Genomic DNA, 15,331 nt, shown 5'->3' on the forward strand with positions numbered 1-15,331 from the left:
CAATAGCTTATCAACTCTCAATAAGTAGTCTTGCATCTCAGTGACTGTTTCCGTATTATCATAATGCGATCTACCTATCACCACCATTTAATACAAACAGCAAAGAATGAGAAGGCCCACGCGCGCCCTAACGAGACGCAGCGGCAGGGCATCTCACATGGCATCTTATCTTATCCCCACGTGCCGGTCGCGCGTAGCAAATAGGACACGTGCAGTCAACTTGTACATATTGGCGCCACACGCGCCAGTGGCGCGTCTGGCCTTTGTAATTATGTCACTTTCCTTCAATTTTCTCGCTTTGAAAAGCACCCCGCTTTTATCTCTCACACACTACACGCACTGCGCGCCTCCCCCTGCCTTTATAATGGGAGACTCACAGGGAGAGAAATGAGTAAACGAAGAGAGAGATAAGAGAAAGATAGGGTGCTCGAAGGGGCAAAAAGGAAATCAGGAGAAAGTTGCCAGAAAAACCCAAAAACACTCTCGATCTGTGCTTTTGCTCTTAAGTCCTCGCGAGTTCCGAGGTGAATTGTTTGTATGTGTGTGTATTTGCCGGTGGGGATTCTGTTCAATTTTGTTTCTCTCCGTGTGTTCCGTGCTGTTGCCTTTCGTTTCGATTCGGTGTTGCTGAGTGAATTTTGTTGGATTTTTTGAAGTCTCGAGACACTGGGGTTTCGGCGGATCTGCGGGAATTGTGGACTGTGGGGGATTTTGCTTCATCGTCGAAGAAGATGTCTTCGTTAAGCAGAGAGCTTGTTTTTTTAATTCTCCAGTTTCTAGACGAAGAGAAATTCAAGGAGACTGTGCACAAGTAAAGCTTGTTCCCTTTTTCAATTTTGCAAATTATATGCGCGCGCAAACGCGCGCATTCGTTCGCATTGATTGAGCCTTTTCTTCTTTAACTTCTTGGTGGTTAATTTTAATGACAAGCTGTTTTCGTTGTTGGAAATGATTAGATTGGAGAAGGAGTCGGGTTTTTTCTTCAACATGAGGTACTTTGAGGATGCAGTGACTAATGGAGAATGGGAGGAGGTGGAGAAGTATTTGTCAGGGTTTACGAAGGTTGATGACAACCGATACTCCATGAAAGTTTTCTTCGAGATCCGGAAGCAGAAGTATCTAGAAGCCCTTGATAAGTAGGCATTTATTCTGTTACTTACGCTCTTCTTATTTTAATTGGTAAGTGGAGACGATGCCGTTGTGTGTATGTGGCGTAATTCTGTTGTTACTAATGTGACAGGCGTGATCATGCGAGGGCTGTGGAGATTCTTACAAAAGACTTGAAAGTATTTTCAACATTCAACGAGGAACTCTTTAAGGAGATTACCCTGCTCTTGACCCTGACGAACTTTAGGTATATTTCATTACGCATCTCGTGATAGAATGATCTTTCCCGTTTTACCATGTCGTATTTGATGAGTGGAATTTTAAATATTGTTTTCAATGAAAAACAAAATTGCCAAGTGCCTGTTATTAGGACCTGCTGCTATGAAAAAGTTCATGTTAAATTGGAAATCTGTTATATAAGAGAAGTAAGTAATATGGCTCTGGAAATTGGGACCTTTCAGGTCATATTTGAGACGTGTTCCTGGTTGTTGATTACAAGGGAAATTTTATGGAATCTTCTGGAATATAAAATCGATAATGTTTATATACTAAATAATATTTACTAAGATTTCTACTCTGATACAACATTAGCTTGACAGCTTGACTTAAGGAGTAAATCTCAATGTTTCTTAAGGGTCTGATTCTCATAGTAAAGTAAATAAGGTGCATTATTATCGACAGTGTTGTGATTAGCTTACGCCTTATGATTTTGGTTTTGAACCAGGGCCAGATGTTCTAAGCTGCTGCTGCTTCTTTTTTCATCACACTTTTTTCTATCTTCTTGCTCATAACAGAGAACTTTTTATACTAGGGAAAATGAACAGCTATCCAAGTATGGTGATACTAAGTCAGCTCGGGCTATAATGCTTGTTGAGCTAAAGAAACTGATTGAGGCAAATCCCCTCTTTCGTGATAAACTTCAGTTTCCCACATTAAAAAACTCAAGACTCAGAACCCTGATCAACCAAAGGTAATTTGGACTCATTACATAGTTGAACAATAGTTGGATTGGATTTCACAGCCAAACACGACAAATTATCACACTTCCTCTTTGGATTGCAGTTTAAATTGGCAACACCAGCTTTGTAAGAATCCCAAACCGAATCCTGATATTAAAACTCTCTTTGTGGACCATAGTTGTGGGCAGCCAAATGGTGCTCGAGCTCCATCCCCTGTCACTAATCCGTTGATGGGTTCAATTCCTAGAGTTGGTGGATTTCCACCAATTGGAGGACCTGCTGTAAGTCTTTCTGGAAACATTCTTTTTTATGCTATTTCTGGGTGAAAGATGTCATATTTAATGAGCATATACTAATTTGTTGGTTTATTTAACAGCCTTTTCATCATGCTCCTGCACCTTTAACAGCCTCACTTGCTGGATGGATGGCCAACCCATCCTCTGTACCACACCAAGCTATTTCTGTGGGACCTATGGGCTTAACACCCGCTAATAATTCTGCTGGTAACTTAATTTGTTTGTTTCATGCTTCGTTGTATGTTTAATTATTTTTATAATTTGTATTCTGACTAATTCTGTTGATTTTGGATAACATTTCCTTTTTGCTTTTTTTTTGGGGGGGGGGGGGTGGGGGTGGTTGAAGGGGCTAAAATTATTTCAATTTAATGTTTCAAGCAATGGCATTACCTATTAACAAAGTTGTGTCATATTTCCATTTGAACATCATTTTTGACAAAACTACTATGACCTAATTCATGGTTTGTTTTGTGGCAATATGTTATGATAGCGTCTATGCTAAAGCGTTCTAGGACTCCTCCTACTAACAATCCAGCCCTGGACTATCAAACTGCAGATTCTGATCACGTGTTGAAGAGGTCAAGACCTTTGGGAGTTCCAGAGGAGGCAAGTGTTTGAACTTCCATCTGTTCTGTCTTTTGGCTTGAAAATTACTGTCAGTAATACGAAATATTAGTTGTTGGATCAATAAATGTTACCCTGAAATGTGCTGTGCTGGCTTGCATTTATTTTATCCAATCTTCCTAGTTGCCTGTCATTTTTTGTGTCATATTCCTCAAAGTTCATATGATCCCTACAGGCCAACAATCTGCCGGTCAACAGTTTGCCTGTCATGCATCCTGGTCAGAGCCATGCCCGTTCCATGTACACTGCTGATGACTTACCAAAGAATGTGGTGAGAAATTTGAATCAGGGTTCTGCTGTGAGGAGCATGGATTTCCACCCGGTGCAACAAACTCTACTTCTAGGTTTGCTCCCTTTTTCTGGATACATATTCTGCCTCACTTGTTCAGTGATTTACTGGCTAAGAGAAGTGTGAAGGATTATTTCCTTTGCATTCTATATTTTCTTATTGTAAGTCCCACATACAAAAGTCTCAGTTTATCTCTTCTGCACTAATCATAGTAATATAGTTTCAGGGTCGCACACACATGCCTGTACACAGAACAACATTATATAGAATTTTTTTTATGTCTCTCCTTTCTTTAGTGGGAACAAATATTGGTGAGATTTCCATCTGGGAAGTGAGCAGTGGGGATAGAATCGCTGTGAGAAATTTTAAAGTCTGGGATCTTGGAGCTTGCTCATTGATACTACAGGTATAACTTCTATAATTAGAAATCTACAATTCTCTTATTAGGGATGGTTTTTTTGTGGCCATCTGACTTGCTTTTTGCTTGTAGGCATCTCTAGCTACTGAGTATACTGCTTCAGTAAACAGAGTCATGTGGAGTTCTGATGGAAGCCTTTTCGGTATTTTGTTTGAAGCTGCTTATTATTTTCTTGTCTAATTCATCATATAATGGAGAAATTGGTAGTAAGTATCAAATTGTGGGAGCTGAACCTTCCATGCAGTAATTTCATTTTGTTCACCTGTGTAGGTGTTGCATACTCAAAGCACATCGTTCACTTGTATGCTTATTATGGCGGTGATGATTTAAGACACCGCCTCGAGGTTTGTGTTGTAAACTTGGGAATATTCTTTTTATTATCTGTTCTTTTGTCCTACTCTTGATGTCTCAGGTCATCTATTTTATGGAAGTCACATTGGCGATTTAAGTTTGTTTACTTGTCATTTCAGATTGAGGCTCACGTTGGTAGTGTCAGTGATCTTGCCTTTTCTCATCCAAACAAGCAATTTTGTGTTATAACTTGTGGGGAAGACAAGACGATTAAGGTTTGGGCTTTTATAGCATCTTATGACACTGCACGAATCTTGGGCTATCTACAGATGCTCTAAACAGTTATCCACAGGTCTGGGATGCAGTTACAGGTGCCAGGCAATATACATTTGAGGGTCATGAAGCACCTGTGTATTCAATATGCCCGCACCAAAAGGAGAATATTCAGGTATTCAGGTGATAAAGACTTTTGACAGAGATAATTGTTATTTTCTATTTTATTTTAAAGTTTATCAGAACCTCATCAGTTGTTTCGTAAACTGGTATCTCACTTGCCATCAAAATAAGTAGCCAGCCCTGGATGCATGGGCTTAAATGATGACAACCTTTTTCATTGTCTTTGGAAATTGGTGCTACGTGCTTCTACTTAATAAAAACTTTAAACTGAGTCGTTTGGACTTTGGACATTTCCGTGTAGTATGGGTATCAGATATTGTTTGCTTTCTAGAAAACATTCCCTCCTTATTTCCTGCCCTTTTGTTAGCATTTTGAGTGGTTCCTTTTGTTGTAACTTGGTCTATTTTTTCAGTTCATATTTTCAACTGCCATTGATGGGAAGATCAAGGCATGGCTCTATGATAATATGGGTTCGAGGGTGGATTATGATGCTCCAGGTCGTTCTTGTACTACCATGGCATATAGCACGGATGGGACAAGGTACAACACCATTTTCTGTTGCTTACTGTAATAGGTTTTGCTTGCCTTCATTCAACTTATTTACTCTTTCATTGATATGCATTTCATGACTTCTGTTTTCCCTCCTTCGTCTCTGAATAAATGGTAGGTTGTTCTCCTGTGGTACAAGCAAGGATGGCGAGTCGTACATTGTGGAGTGGAATGAGAGTGAAGGGGCTCTGAAGAGAAATTATGTTGGCCTCGGGAAACGGTCGGTAGGAGTGGTGCAATTTGACACAACAAAGAATCACTTCTTGGCTGCTGGTGATGAGTTTAAAATTAAATTTTGGGACATGGACCATGCAAATATCTTGATGAGTATTGATGCTGATGGTGGTTTACCGGTAAGACCTACTTGATGTCTTTTACATTGAGTTTCTAACTCTATGGGAGAACAACTGATGTATGGTAGAAGCTCTGGTCATCCTTCAGGCATCCCCATGTATTCGCTTCAGTAAGGAAGGGGCATTGTTGGCTGTGTCAACCAGTGAGAATGGTATTAAAATACTTGCCAATGCTGAGGGCATTCGACTCATGCGTTCAATGGAGAACCGCGCTGGAACCACTTCAAAGGTAAAACTATTACCTTCTCCTAGGTGAGAATTAGAAATTTCTCAATGTTCGAGTTAAACAATTTGTCCTGCAGGCGCCTGTTATTGGAACATTTGGTGCTTCTGGATCAGCAGCAGGACCTACTGTGGGTGCAGATAGAAGTTCTCCAATGGCTCCAGTTATTGCACTGGCAAGTATCATATTTCTCTACTAATTTGTTTGAGGAAATATGCATGTCTTGCGAAAATCTATGCCTTTGTCTTGTATTTGTGGTCTGACATGCAGTCAGAGTCGTGCATTTCGTCTTAAAAGATATTGATGTCCTAATAACTCCTTTTCTTTGACAGAATAGTGATAGCAGGAAACTTCCAGATACAAAACCCAGGATTTCCGATGAGTTGGATAAATCCAAGATGTGGAAGTTGACTGAAATTAATGAACAATCACAACTTCGTTCATTGAGGCTTCCTGATAGTTTATTGTCAGTGAGGGTAAAATTTTAAAATATACCTGGTGGCTGAAGTAAAAATTTTGCTGCTTTTCTTTCCTCTATGTGTATGCATGCCTTCTGTAGTAGGATTTGCTGAGTCTCATGTAGTGCTGAATAGCTTTATGTCAGTTTTTAAGTTTTCGAATTGAGGATTGAAAGTGAAACAAGCCTAAAGAGTACCCTAACTGGTTTTTGTTGGAACATTAACTTGCAACTGAATGGTTTATTAGCAATATTAAGTAGGCAAATTATAACTGAAGTGGCTAGGATCTGATGGCCTTCGTAAACTATTGTAGCTGGCAACTCAGAAGTTAAATCTCCATTGAAAACATTATGTTAGTAGGGTTCACTTCAAAATTTTCTGAAGTTTGTGTTTGTCGTTGCTCCACCTGTGAAAACATCCTATACTTCCCTGTGCAGTCACTGCAATTTTTAAATAAAATGCACTTGGCCAGTTGGCCGTTCAGATATGCCTGAATTAATAGCAGCTAATCTATGAGTAATGATAATGCTATGCATGCTTTTTTGATTTTAGTGTCACTATTGTGAATGCTTTAGCTTGTATAAACTATTCTTTCTTTTTTGGTTTCTAGTATACAAATTACCTATCATTTACCTTTAGAAATATATGTATTTCAGATTATTCGATTAATCTACACAAATTCTGGGAGTTCCATCTTGGCTTTGGCATATAATGCTGTCCATAAACTTTGGAAATGGCAACAAAGTGAGAGGAATGTATCTGGAAAGGTTTTGAATTCTTTTGGAGACTTGTATTTTTAAGATTTTCTCTTTTGCCTTTGGTTTATGTTTTTAGTTTTCTTCTCTCTTTCACAGGCAAGTACTTCTGTGCCACCACAACTTTGGCAACCTTCTAGTGGAATCTTAATGACCAATGACATTAGTGAGACAAACCTTGAGGAAGCTGTTCCGTGCTTTGCACTTTCAAAGAATGACTCCTATGTTATGTCAGCATCAGGAGGAAAAATCTCCCTGTTCAATATGATGACATTTAAGGTTATACCATTGTTGTTCGAGTATACCGAATTTGTCTCGTTGTTATGCTTTTTGGTGCCCTATCTGCACAGGATTCTTATATTCTCCCTTTTGCAGACAATGACGACATTTATGCCCCCTCCACCAGCAGCAACATTTCTGGCTTTCCATCCTCAGGACAATAATGTTATAGCTATTGGCATGGAGGACTCCACCATACAAATTTATAATGTTCGCGTAGATGAGGTCCTCTACTGAAACGATTACTGTAAATGCTCTCCTGTCTCTCTCTCGCTCTCTCCCATCTGATTGTTGTGTTGCACAGGTAAAAATTAAGCTCAAAGGTCATCATAAAAGAGTAACCGGCCTTGCATTTTCCAGTGTTCTAGGAGTCCTTGTGTCATCATCAGCTGATGCTCAGGTTTGTCTTGCTAATCTATGGTAATCTCTACAGTGATGAAGGATTTACATTGAACTTTTGTTAGGGATGGTGTTACAGTCATAAGAAGGTAGAAAATACTAATTTACTGATTGAAATACACAGCAAGCATGCATGGTAAAAAGTAATTAAAATGTTGTGTGGGTTCTGAAAAGATGAGTTTGTTTGGTCTGTATTCCAGTTATGTGTTTGGTCTCTAGATGGATGGGAAAAGAAGGCAAGCAAGTTATTGCACATACCTAGTGGAAGCGTGTTAAATCCTCACGGGCAGACACGCGTCCAGTTTCATCAGGATCAGACGCATGTGTTGGTTGTTCATGAGACACACATAGCTGTATATGAAGCTTCCAAGCTTGATTACGTCAATCGGGTATCCTTCACCTCTGCTTCCTCTTGGTAATTATTCTACGAAAACATGAAAGATTCTGAAGTTGCAGTTTTCGGTGTGTGTGTTGTGGCAGTGGATTGCGAGGGAACCGAGTCCCTACAATAACAGATGCTACATACTCATGCGACAGCCAGTCGATCTTCACTTGCTTTGAAGACGGGAGCGTGTGCATCTTCACTGCCGTGGGACTGAAACTAAGATGCCGGATCAATCCCACAGCCTATTTACCTTCTTCGCCAAGGTATGCCTGCCTGCCTGCCCTATTTAAAAAACTCTACGTACAAAAACATCATCATTCATAACACTCCATGCTCTACTACAGCTCGAGGGCTCATCCGTTGGTGATCACCGGTCATCCAAGTGAGCCTAATCAGTTTGCGTTGGGTATGACTGATGGTGGAGTGCATGTGTTAGAACCCCTTGAATCTGAAGGAAAATGGGCGGAGGCGCCTCACCGAGAAAGTAGTGTAGGTCCGAGCAAGGGCGCTGCACCGGCTCCCGATCAATCTTCCAGATAGTGGCCGTATGCTCCCTGTATTAGTGCTGGGGCGGACCTGGTGCTAAGATGAAAGGGTGGTTTTACAGTCTATTTAGGAGTAGAATAGATGCAAAGCATAAAGTGTTGAAAAATGTCGATAATATGTAGTATGGATGGAATGTTGGAACTACAGTTTATAGTTTTTTTGTGTTCACAGTGGAATTAATTACTCTTCTCATGCATGTAATTGTAATGTAGTATGTTCTTCTGTGGTTTTGTTTTGTCTCAAATAATCTCATTACCTAGGCTAGCTATGCAAGAACTACACATAACGTTGTACGAGGAATAACGTTGTTACAAATTACTCCATATAAGTAGTAGTTACCCCTCAGCCTCAAATATATATAAATGTTTTTGAAGAGATAAATGAATATAAAACATAAAGGCTTGTTTAGTAAGCACGTGGCGAAAACACAAGTGTGATGGTGTTGAAGAAGTTGACACGTCCTCTGAAAATCAGAAAATATGGTTATATATATTTGTGGGAGAAGTAGAATTCATTTTTGAAAGTTGAAAAAGCAAGAATGCAAGAGCAGGAGGGAGGGGAGAGGGAGAGGGAGAGGGTTGGGCTGAGGGAGAGGAGAGTGAGCGAGCTGATTCGGGACAAGAAAAGATTGGTGGAGGTGCCCTACACTGCTTCACTGGCTGACACAATAAACGCCCTAATGGCCAACCGGATCGTGGCGGCGCCGGTGGCGGCGCCGCCGGGTCATTGGATCGGGGCGGGCGGGTCGATGATCATGGAGTGGGATAAGCAGACGGGGGCAGCGAGAAAGCACTACATAGGGATGGTGACGATGCTGGATGTGCTGGCTCATATCGCCGGCAATGGGGCTGAGGATCTCGACCGCCGCATGCAGGTTCCCGTTTCCTCCATCATCGGCCATTGTCTTGAGAGCCTCACCTTGTGGACCATCAATACTCATACCAGGTCCACATCCATCCATCCTCATATGTCTATTTGCTTTTAATTTCACCATCAATGCACCACCTTTAGGTAATTAATCATGTAAATCGACTATCAATTCTTGTACCTCGTCGATGAAGATCTGTGCCCAATGAGATGTTTGATTGCCAAAAATTTGTATGCGCATCTATATCCATGTCTCACCCCATCGTTCTAAAACATAAATTGGTATTGTTTGAATGGAATGCAGCATAGCGGATTGCATGGAAGTGTTGAGCAAAGGAATCCATCGAGCTTTAGTTCCGGTGGATAGCCAAATGGAGAATATAGGTGGAGTGGAGCTGATGGAATCTGCGTCTAGCTATCGCATGCTTACACAGATGGATCTCCTCAGATACTTGAAGGATGAGCAGCACCACCTCCAACCTCTCTTTCAACGCCCCGTCTCCCAACTTGGAGCCGTCGTTGATACTGTTTTTGGCGTCTTCACTAAAACCAAAGTCATGGACGCTATATCCTCCATCAACAGAGCTTCCCTTAATGCTGTGCCCATTCTTGAATCTAACGCCGCCCTTGACGAGGATCATCGTCATCTCGTAAATGTAACTTCCTTTTTCTCCACAATCTCATAATCCAATTTAATTTCCTATTCAAATCTACCATTAAACTTCATTTCAGACATTATGTGACTAGTTTAGAAGTTGAGGATATATAGTTATATGTTGAGATTATGTGCTTGAAGGAGGTGTTTATTTTTTAGAATTAGCCTTGATAGATCCCTTGTTTACTTAATTAGATGAATTGGAACTTTGACATACCCCAAGATCCTTGATTATGAAAGGGTGAGATTGGAGAAATCCTACACTGGTTGGATATGTTGGACTTCAAATTTGAACCAATATGTGGTGGTATACTTATAATTTTGTGGATGTTTTGGTAGTAATTAATGGATCTCGACCCATTGTTTTTGATTATCATTGAATAGTTCCATTAGTTGATTGTGTGGGCATGGTTTGACCAGGGCAAAGGGAGGAAGGCCGTGGGAACATTTTCGGCCACGGATCTGCGAGGGTGCCCTATATCGGTGCTGCAGTCGTGCCTGCAAGTGAGCGTGATGGAGTTCATCAAGAGGCTATCGGAGATCCCGCTGCATGAGTCCTCCGGGCTGAGGAACTCGACGGACGAGCTCGTAACCTGCCGGGCTGAGTCCAGCCTCGGGGAGGTGGTGGAGAAGGTCGTGAACAACCACGTGCATCGGGCTTGGGTTGTCGATGAATCAGGTATGCTCACCGGAGTCATCTCCCTCACTGATATCATCAAAGTCATTCGAGTTTGGATGTTATCGGACTCGACTTGATCACATTCATAGTCTTTGAGTAATCTTGTTTTGGTTGTGATATACTATAAGCTTTCCACCTTTATGTTTGCTTCCTCAAACGTACATATTGTGCTTATTTCAATAGGCTGTTTTTGTCACAATTCTATTGCTATTGTTTGTGTTGTCTTATATTTTGTGGTCACAAATGGGCATTACACCAGAACAGTTTGGTTTGGGTACTGATGACACAACAAGTGATTAACTTTTTATTTTTTTTATCCAACTGTTTTTTTTTACCTTTTCAAGAAAAGATGATTAATAATGGTTCTTCATTTATCTCTTTATGGTAAACTCAAGCTCCGAACCTAATGGTTGGAGGGTAAGCATCTTACCAATTGAGCTACGGTAACTCAAACGTTCGTCTTCCAATCACGTCTTCCCAACTGAACTGTGATTCATTAGCTGAATTGTGCTTCATTAGTTGGATCCAAATGTTACTTGGCTACAAATTTCTTGTTAAAAAGTCTTTTATCTTTAGCCATAAAAAAGAGTGAAAGTCTCATCTTTAGATGTTACAAGAAGTGAGAATACATTGATCCATAAAACTTATGTAGCACCCAGAAGTGCTACATAAAACTTATATTTTTACAAGAAACGCCTATATAATTTGATCCAATTTACAAGAATTAGAGTAGCCATCATTAATGGCCGTTTCGTTTTCTGTATGCTAATTTTGTACATGACATGAAAATGGGTATGTGATGGATCATGGTCCCAAAAAGATTAATCTTTGGACGTCATAATTACTTACTTTCATGGTTGGATACGAGTTTTGACAAATATTTAGGCACCACAAGATTTATGTTTGACAGATTTAAAAATTACTAGTCGGTATTGGAAGCACATGAGATCTCATAGTTTTGATTGTACAGATTAATAAAATATATTTGCGTCGACTTTGATCTCAATATGTGTAGCATCATAATCACTTTGCTATATAATATTATTGAAACACCATCCGAATCCAAACAAAATTAAGAGGGTGTATATGACAACTACTTATAGTATGGAAGAGCACAGACCATCTCACTAAACTATTGGAAGACTTTCAGGAAAGAGAAAATGGGCGGTGCTAAAAATTTCCTACAATAGACTTGGGCTCTACCTCTACGAGGACAATTTCGCATTCTTACTTTAGCGTTTGTAATAATTAATTCCAAGTAAAAAAAAAACTCAATAGAAAGCAACTAGTATATCTCAAGTGGCATTAATGATTTCCAAGTTTCAACTTTAGAAGAAGAAAAAAAAGCTAGTGGTTACTTAAAACAAGTAAAAGTATCCGAGAAAGTAAATGCAAATAAAACTATTGAGCATGAATTTAAATACGATTTAAATAGGAGTTAAAATTTTGAGGTGGTAGACGTGTGACAAAATTGTTTTAAAGTATATGTATATTGAATCTTACACCAAATTAAAACAACATTTTGGGAGTGCCCCCAATCTCTCACAGTAAAGCAAAAGCAGCCTCGTGCGCTCCGTCATCAAGGCCCCCCCTCCCCTCCCCTCCTATTCCTATATATCCTTCCACCACCACTTCTTTCCCAGACTTATCACCCCAACCTCCAACACTCTCCGATGAACGGAACCACCACCACCACCCGCGTGCGCTCGCCTCCCACAACTAAATCTAAACCACGCTCTCCCACCAACGGCCACTTCTCGCTCTCCCCGGATTCCGACATGCTCAAGAAGAAGCCGGCGGCAGCCGCATTCCCCGCCTAGAAAACTCGTCGCCGACGCCCATTTCCTGAAATGGACGGCGGCGGATGCATTGGGCGTGCTGCGCGACCACCCCATGCCCTGCGCCTTCGCCGTCTCCCTCTTGTTCTTCATGGCCGTCGAGTACACCCTCCGCATGATCCCGCCCATGGCGCCGCCCGTTCGATCTGGGCTTCGCCGCCACCGCCACGCTCCACCGCCTGCTCGCCGCCCGCCCCGCGCTCAATACGCTTTTGGCTGGCCTCAACACGGTATGTGCGTGATTTGGTTTGTGATGCGTGTAAATTGATGGACATGCAGAGTTGTTTGCTGGAACCCAGATGAAATGAAACTGCCCTTTTTCATGTCGGTATAATTTTGATGTTGATTTGCAACTTGCAACTCTTCTCTCTCTCTCTCTCTCTCTCTATTTTCTAATTCTTTTAATCCTTGATGTTGATGTGCTCAAAGCCCAAAGGTGTTAATGACTAATGAGCTCTATCTTTATTTTCTATTTTTTCGAATTTGGGGACTAGGGTTTGAAATTTCTGATATCTCACTTTCATAAAATAGAGATTTATTAAGCTCAAAAGACTAAGTGGAGTATATTTCTTTTTTCTTCGAGTTATTCATTTGGGCAAAGAGGAAAAGAAAAATGAATTGATGGCTTTTAATTTGAATTGTTTATAGATTTATCTTTAGTTAGGCAAGCTATTAAATCTTTCTAAACTTTTGTTGATAAAGGCATTATTAACGTAAATACAACCGGGACAGTGTTGAAACAAAAAAGGGCGATACAATTTGTAATATGTAATTTTAAGCAAATCTAGATAATTTGGAAGCTACTAACGTTAGATGAATTTATGGAATTAGGTATTTGTTGGGATGCAGACAGCATATATAATATGGACGTGGGTAATTGAGGGGAGGCCCAGAGCCACCATCTCAGCACTCTTCATGTTCACATGTAGAGGAATTCTTGGATACGCCACACAGCTCCCTTTGCCTCAGGTTATCTTCTTATTTTATTAGTATTATTTCCCATTCTTCACTGTATTATATATACATTATTCTAATCTTCTATACCCGAGGGGGACTAGGTCAAATTAAGACTGCTTGAAATTAGTATCATCATGTGGCCAATCTCACTTCATTTATTTAAAGAATTCTTGAAATCTAACTCAATGTTGAGTAGTTGGGGTTGTACATAAATTAGGAGGCTGCAATTAATTCTAGCTATATCAGTTTCTGCGCATGATTTAAGTGATGGACATACATTGTTGTTTTAGACAAGAATAGCTATATTAATTTCATTAGCTACTCCATGTGACATGGGCCACATCTTGATTTATGTTGAAGATTTTGTTGTAGTTGTAGTTTGTCTTGAAGAAATGGGCACTCCTAGTTAATGCAGATGCAGACTACATAGAATGCGCCAAAAATACACAATTTCTCTTGCTGTAACATTATTAGATTCCTTCAAAACAAAATTCCTTTACTAGACCCATGTAATGAAGAGACAAACAGAGGTTACGCTATACATATGTTAGGTAAAATTTGTGATTTTTGTTGTTTACAGGGATTCTTAGGGTCGGGGGCGGATTTTCCGGTGGGGAACGTGTCGTTTTTCCTGTTCTATTCAGGGGCACGTTGCAGCCTCGGTGATCGCATCGCTAGACATGAAACGGATGCAGAGGTGGGAACTGGCGTATGCATTCGACACCCTCAACGTGTTGCAAGTGATTAGGTTGCTGACTACGAGGGGTCACTACACGATCGACCTGGCCGTGGGCGTCGGGGCGGGGATGCTGTTCGATTCCCTCGCCGGGAAGTATGTAGACAGCAAGAACACCAGAGCAGCTGCATTGTGTAATGGCAATGGGAGTGCTGCCTTGTACAAGTCTCCCAAGTGAAGGGAATTTGTGTATTACATCTTAAACCGAGTTGTTGAAATGCATGATTGTGATGATCACACAATTCAAGCATTTGGTTCATGTATAAAACCCATCTGAGTTCAGCCTAGAAGATGTAAGAATGTTAAGCTTAGTCTTTACCTAATCACACAAGAATACGCGACGAATCTAGAATTTGTGTACATTCTGCTGCAGGGTGCATTTGATTATGCATTAATAAATTCGATTAGGATAGATGCATCGTATACGTTGGGAATTCACATAAGCTTTTATTTATCTTAGAAATATTCATACTTGGTTTAAACAAAATATTTTGGAGAGTGTTTTTTTAGTGCTAAAAGGAAATTGCACAATTTTGGTATGAAATCCACCAAAATGATGTGTTATGCATAGGAGACGGGTGGCTCTAATTTTGACGTTATTTTAAGTGAAGAAATAATAATTTATTTGGAGTCCGAGGAGAGAATAAAGTAATAGTAAGATAGTAGTAATAGTTTGGTGGCTTTCATTTTCTGAAAATATAAAGTGTGTTTCAGCTTACTTTTCTTTGGCACTATTCTGTTATGATATGTATGTGTGTGTGTGTATAAATATGGGTATTGATTCTGATTCTGTTATATTGTTGTTTTCCTAATTGCTGATATTACCTACATTTTGTATCGTTGCTAACGCAAAATTTAGAATATTATTAAATCCGACCTATATATACCAATAATGAACTTTTGTACTATTTTATATTTCGTCCGTCCCATAAAAGTGTGCCCTTATTTCTATTTTGAAACGTCCCATAAAAATGTGTATTTGCTATTTTTGAAAACTACCAACTACTAACTCCTTATTTTATAATAAAATGAATATTTTTCAATTTTCAATATACTCATTTAATATTTTATTAAAATCTGTGCCATTAAAAGTGATGCACATTTTTGTGGGACGGAGCGAGTATATTACTCCCTCCTTCCATTACAAATGTTTCACTTTTTATAATGGGATGTCTCATTTTATTTTTGACAATATATTATCTCTATACCTAATATTTAAATACGAGTAATTTTTACCAATCCACTTTATCTACTTTCTACACATTTTTAATC

At 39.9% G+C, this 15,331-nt stretch overlaps 3 protein-coding genes across 3 annotated transcripts; all 3 read left to right on the forward strand.

The window, feature by feature from the left end:
• Positions 1-354: 354 nt before the first annotated feature.
• On the forward strand, positions 355-8,557 carry LOC130992280 (topless-related protein 4). The gene is given in 26 exon segments (XM_057916845.1): positions 355-811; positions 957-1,136; positions 1,241-1,354; positions 1,919-2,077; positions 2,170-2,347; positions 2,443-2,569; positions 2,853-2,968; positions 3,162-3,330; positions 3,572-3,681; positions 3,766-3,835; positions 3,964-4,037; positions 4,164-4,259; positions 4,337-4,432; positions 4,793-4,920; positions 5,048-5,282; positions 5,371-5,511; positions 5,585-5,680; positions 5,838-5,981; positions 6,620-6,730; positions 6,818-6,997; positions 7,094-7,222; positions 7,302-7,397; positions 7,597-7,785; positions 7,877-7,891; positions 7,893-8,044; positions 8,126-8,557. Coding segments are annotated over 26 exon segments (3,381 nt in total). The 5' UTR covers positions 355-731; the 3' UTR covers positions 8,322-8,557.
• Positions 8,558-8,741: 184 nt separating this feature from the next.
• Positions 8,742-10,840, forward strand: LOC130992281 (SNF1-related protein kinase regulatory subunit gamma-like PV42a). The gene is made up of 3 exons (XM_057916846.1): positions 8,742-9,272; positions 9,499-9,850; positions 10,270-10,840. Exons 1-3 carry the CDS (start codon positions 8,866-8,868, stop codon positions 10,603-10,605), a joined length of 1,095 nt encoding a protein of 364 aa, XP_057772829.1. The 5' UTR covers positions 8,742-8,865; the 3' UTR covers positions 10,606-10,840.
• Positions 10,841-12,205: 1,365 nt separating this feature from the next.
• Positions 12,206-14,471, forward strand: LOC130993777 (phosphatidylcholine:diacylglycerol cholinephosphotransferase 1-like; the record flags this gene model as incomplete). The annotated part of the gene is given in 5 exon segments (XM_057918815.1): positions 12,206-12,502; positions 12,504-12,596; positions 13,198-13,335; positions 13,904-13,966; positions 13,968-14,471. Coding segments are annotated over 5 exon segments (861 nt in total), but the record flags the coding sequence as incomplete, so codon positions are not given.
• Positions 14,472-15,331: the final 860 nt, after the last annotated feature.

This window comes from Salvia miltiorrhiza, chromosome 7 (assembly GCF_028751815.1).
Source record: "Salvia miltiorrhiza cultivar Shanhuang (shh) chromosome 7, IMPLAD_Smil_shh, whole genome shotgun sequence".
NCBI classification, from domain to species: Eukaryota; Viridiplantae; Streptophyta; class Magnoliopsida; order Lamiales; family Lamiaceae; genus Salvia; species Salvia miltiorrhiza.

Coding starts and splice junctions, on each gene's coding strand:
- LOC130992281 (XM_057916846.1), top strand. CDS start 8,866: ATGCAAGAGCAGGAGGGAGGGGAGAGGGAGAGGGAGAGGGTTGGGCTG. Junction 9,273..9,498: donor ACCATCAATACTCATACCAG/GTCCACATCCAT, acceptor AATGGAATGCAG/CATAGCGGATTGCATGGAAG. Junction 9,851..10,269: donor ATCATCGTCATCTCGTAAAT/GTAACTTCCTTT, acceptor TGGTTTGACCAG/GGCAAAGGGAGGAAGGCCGT.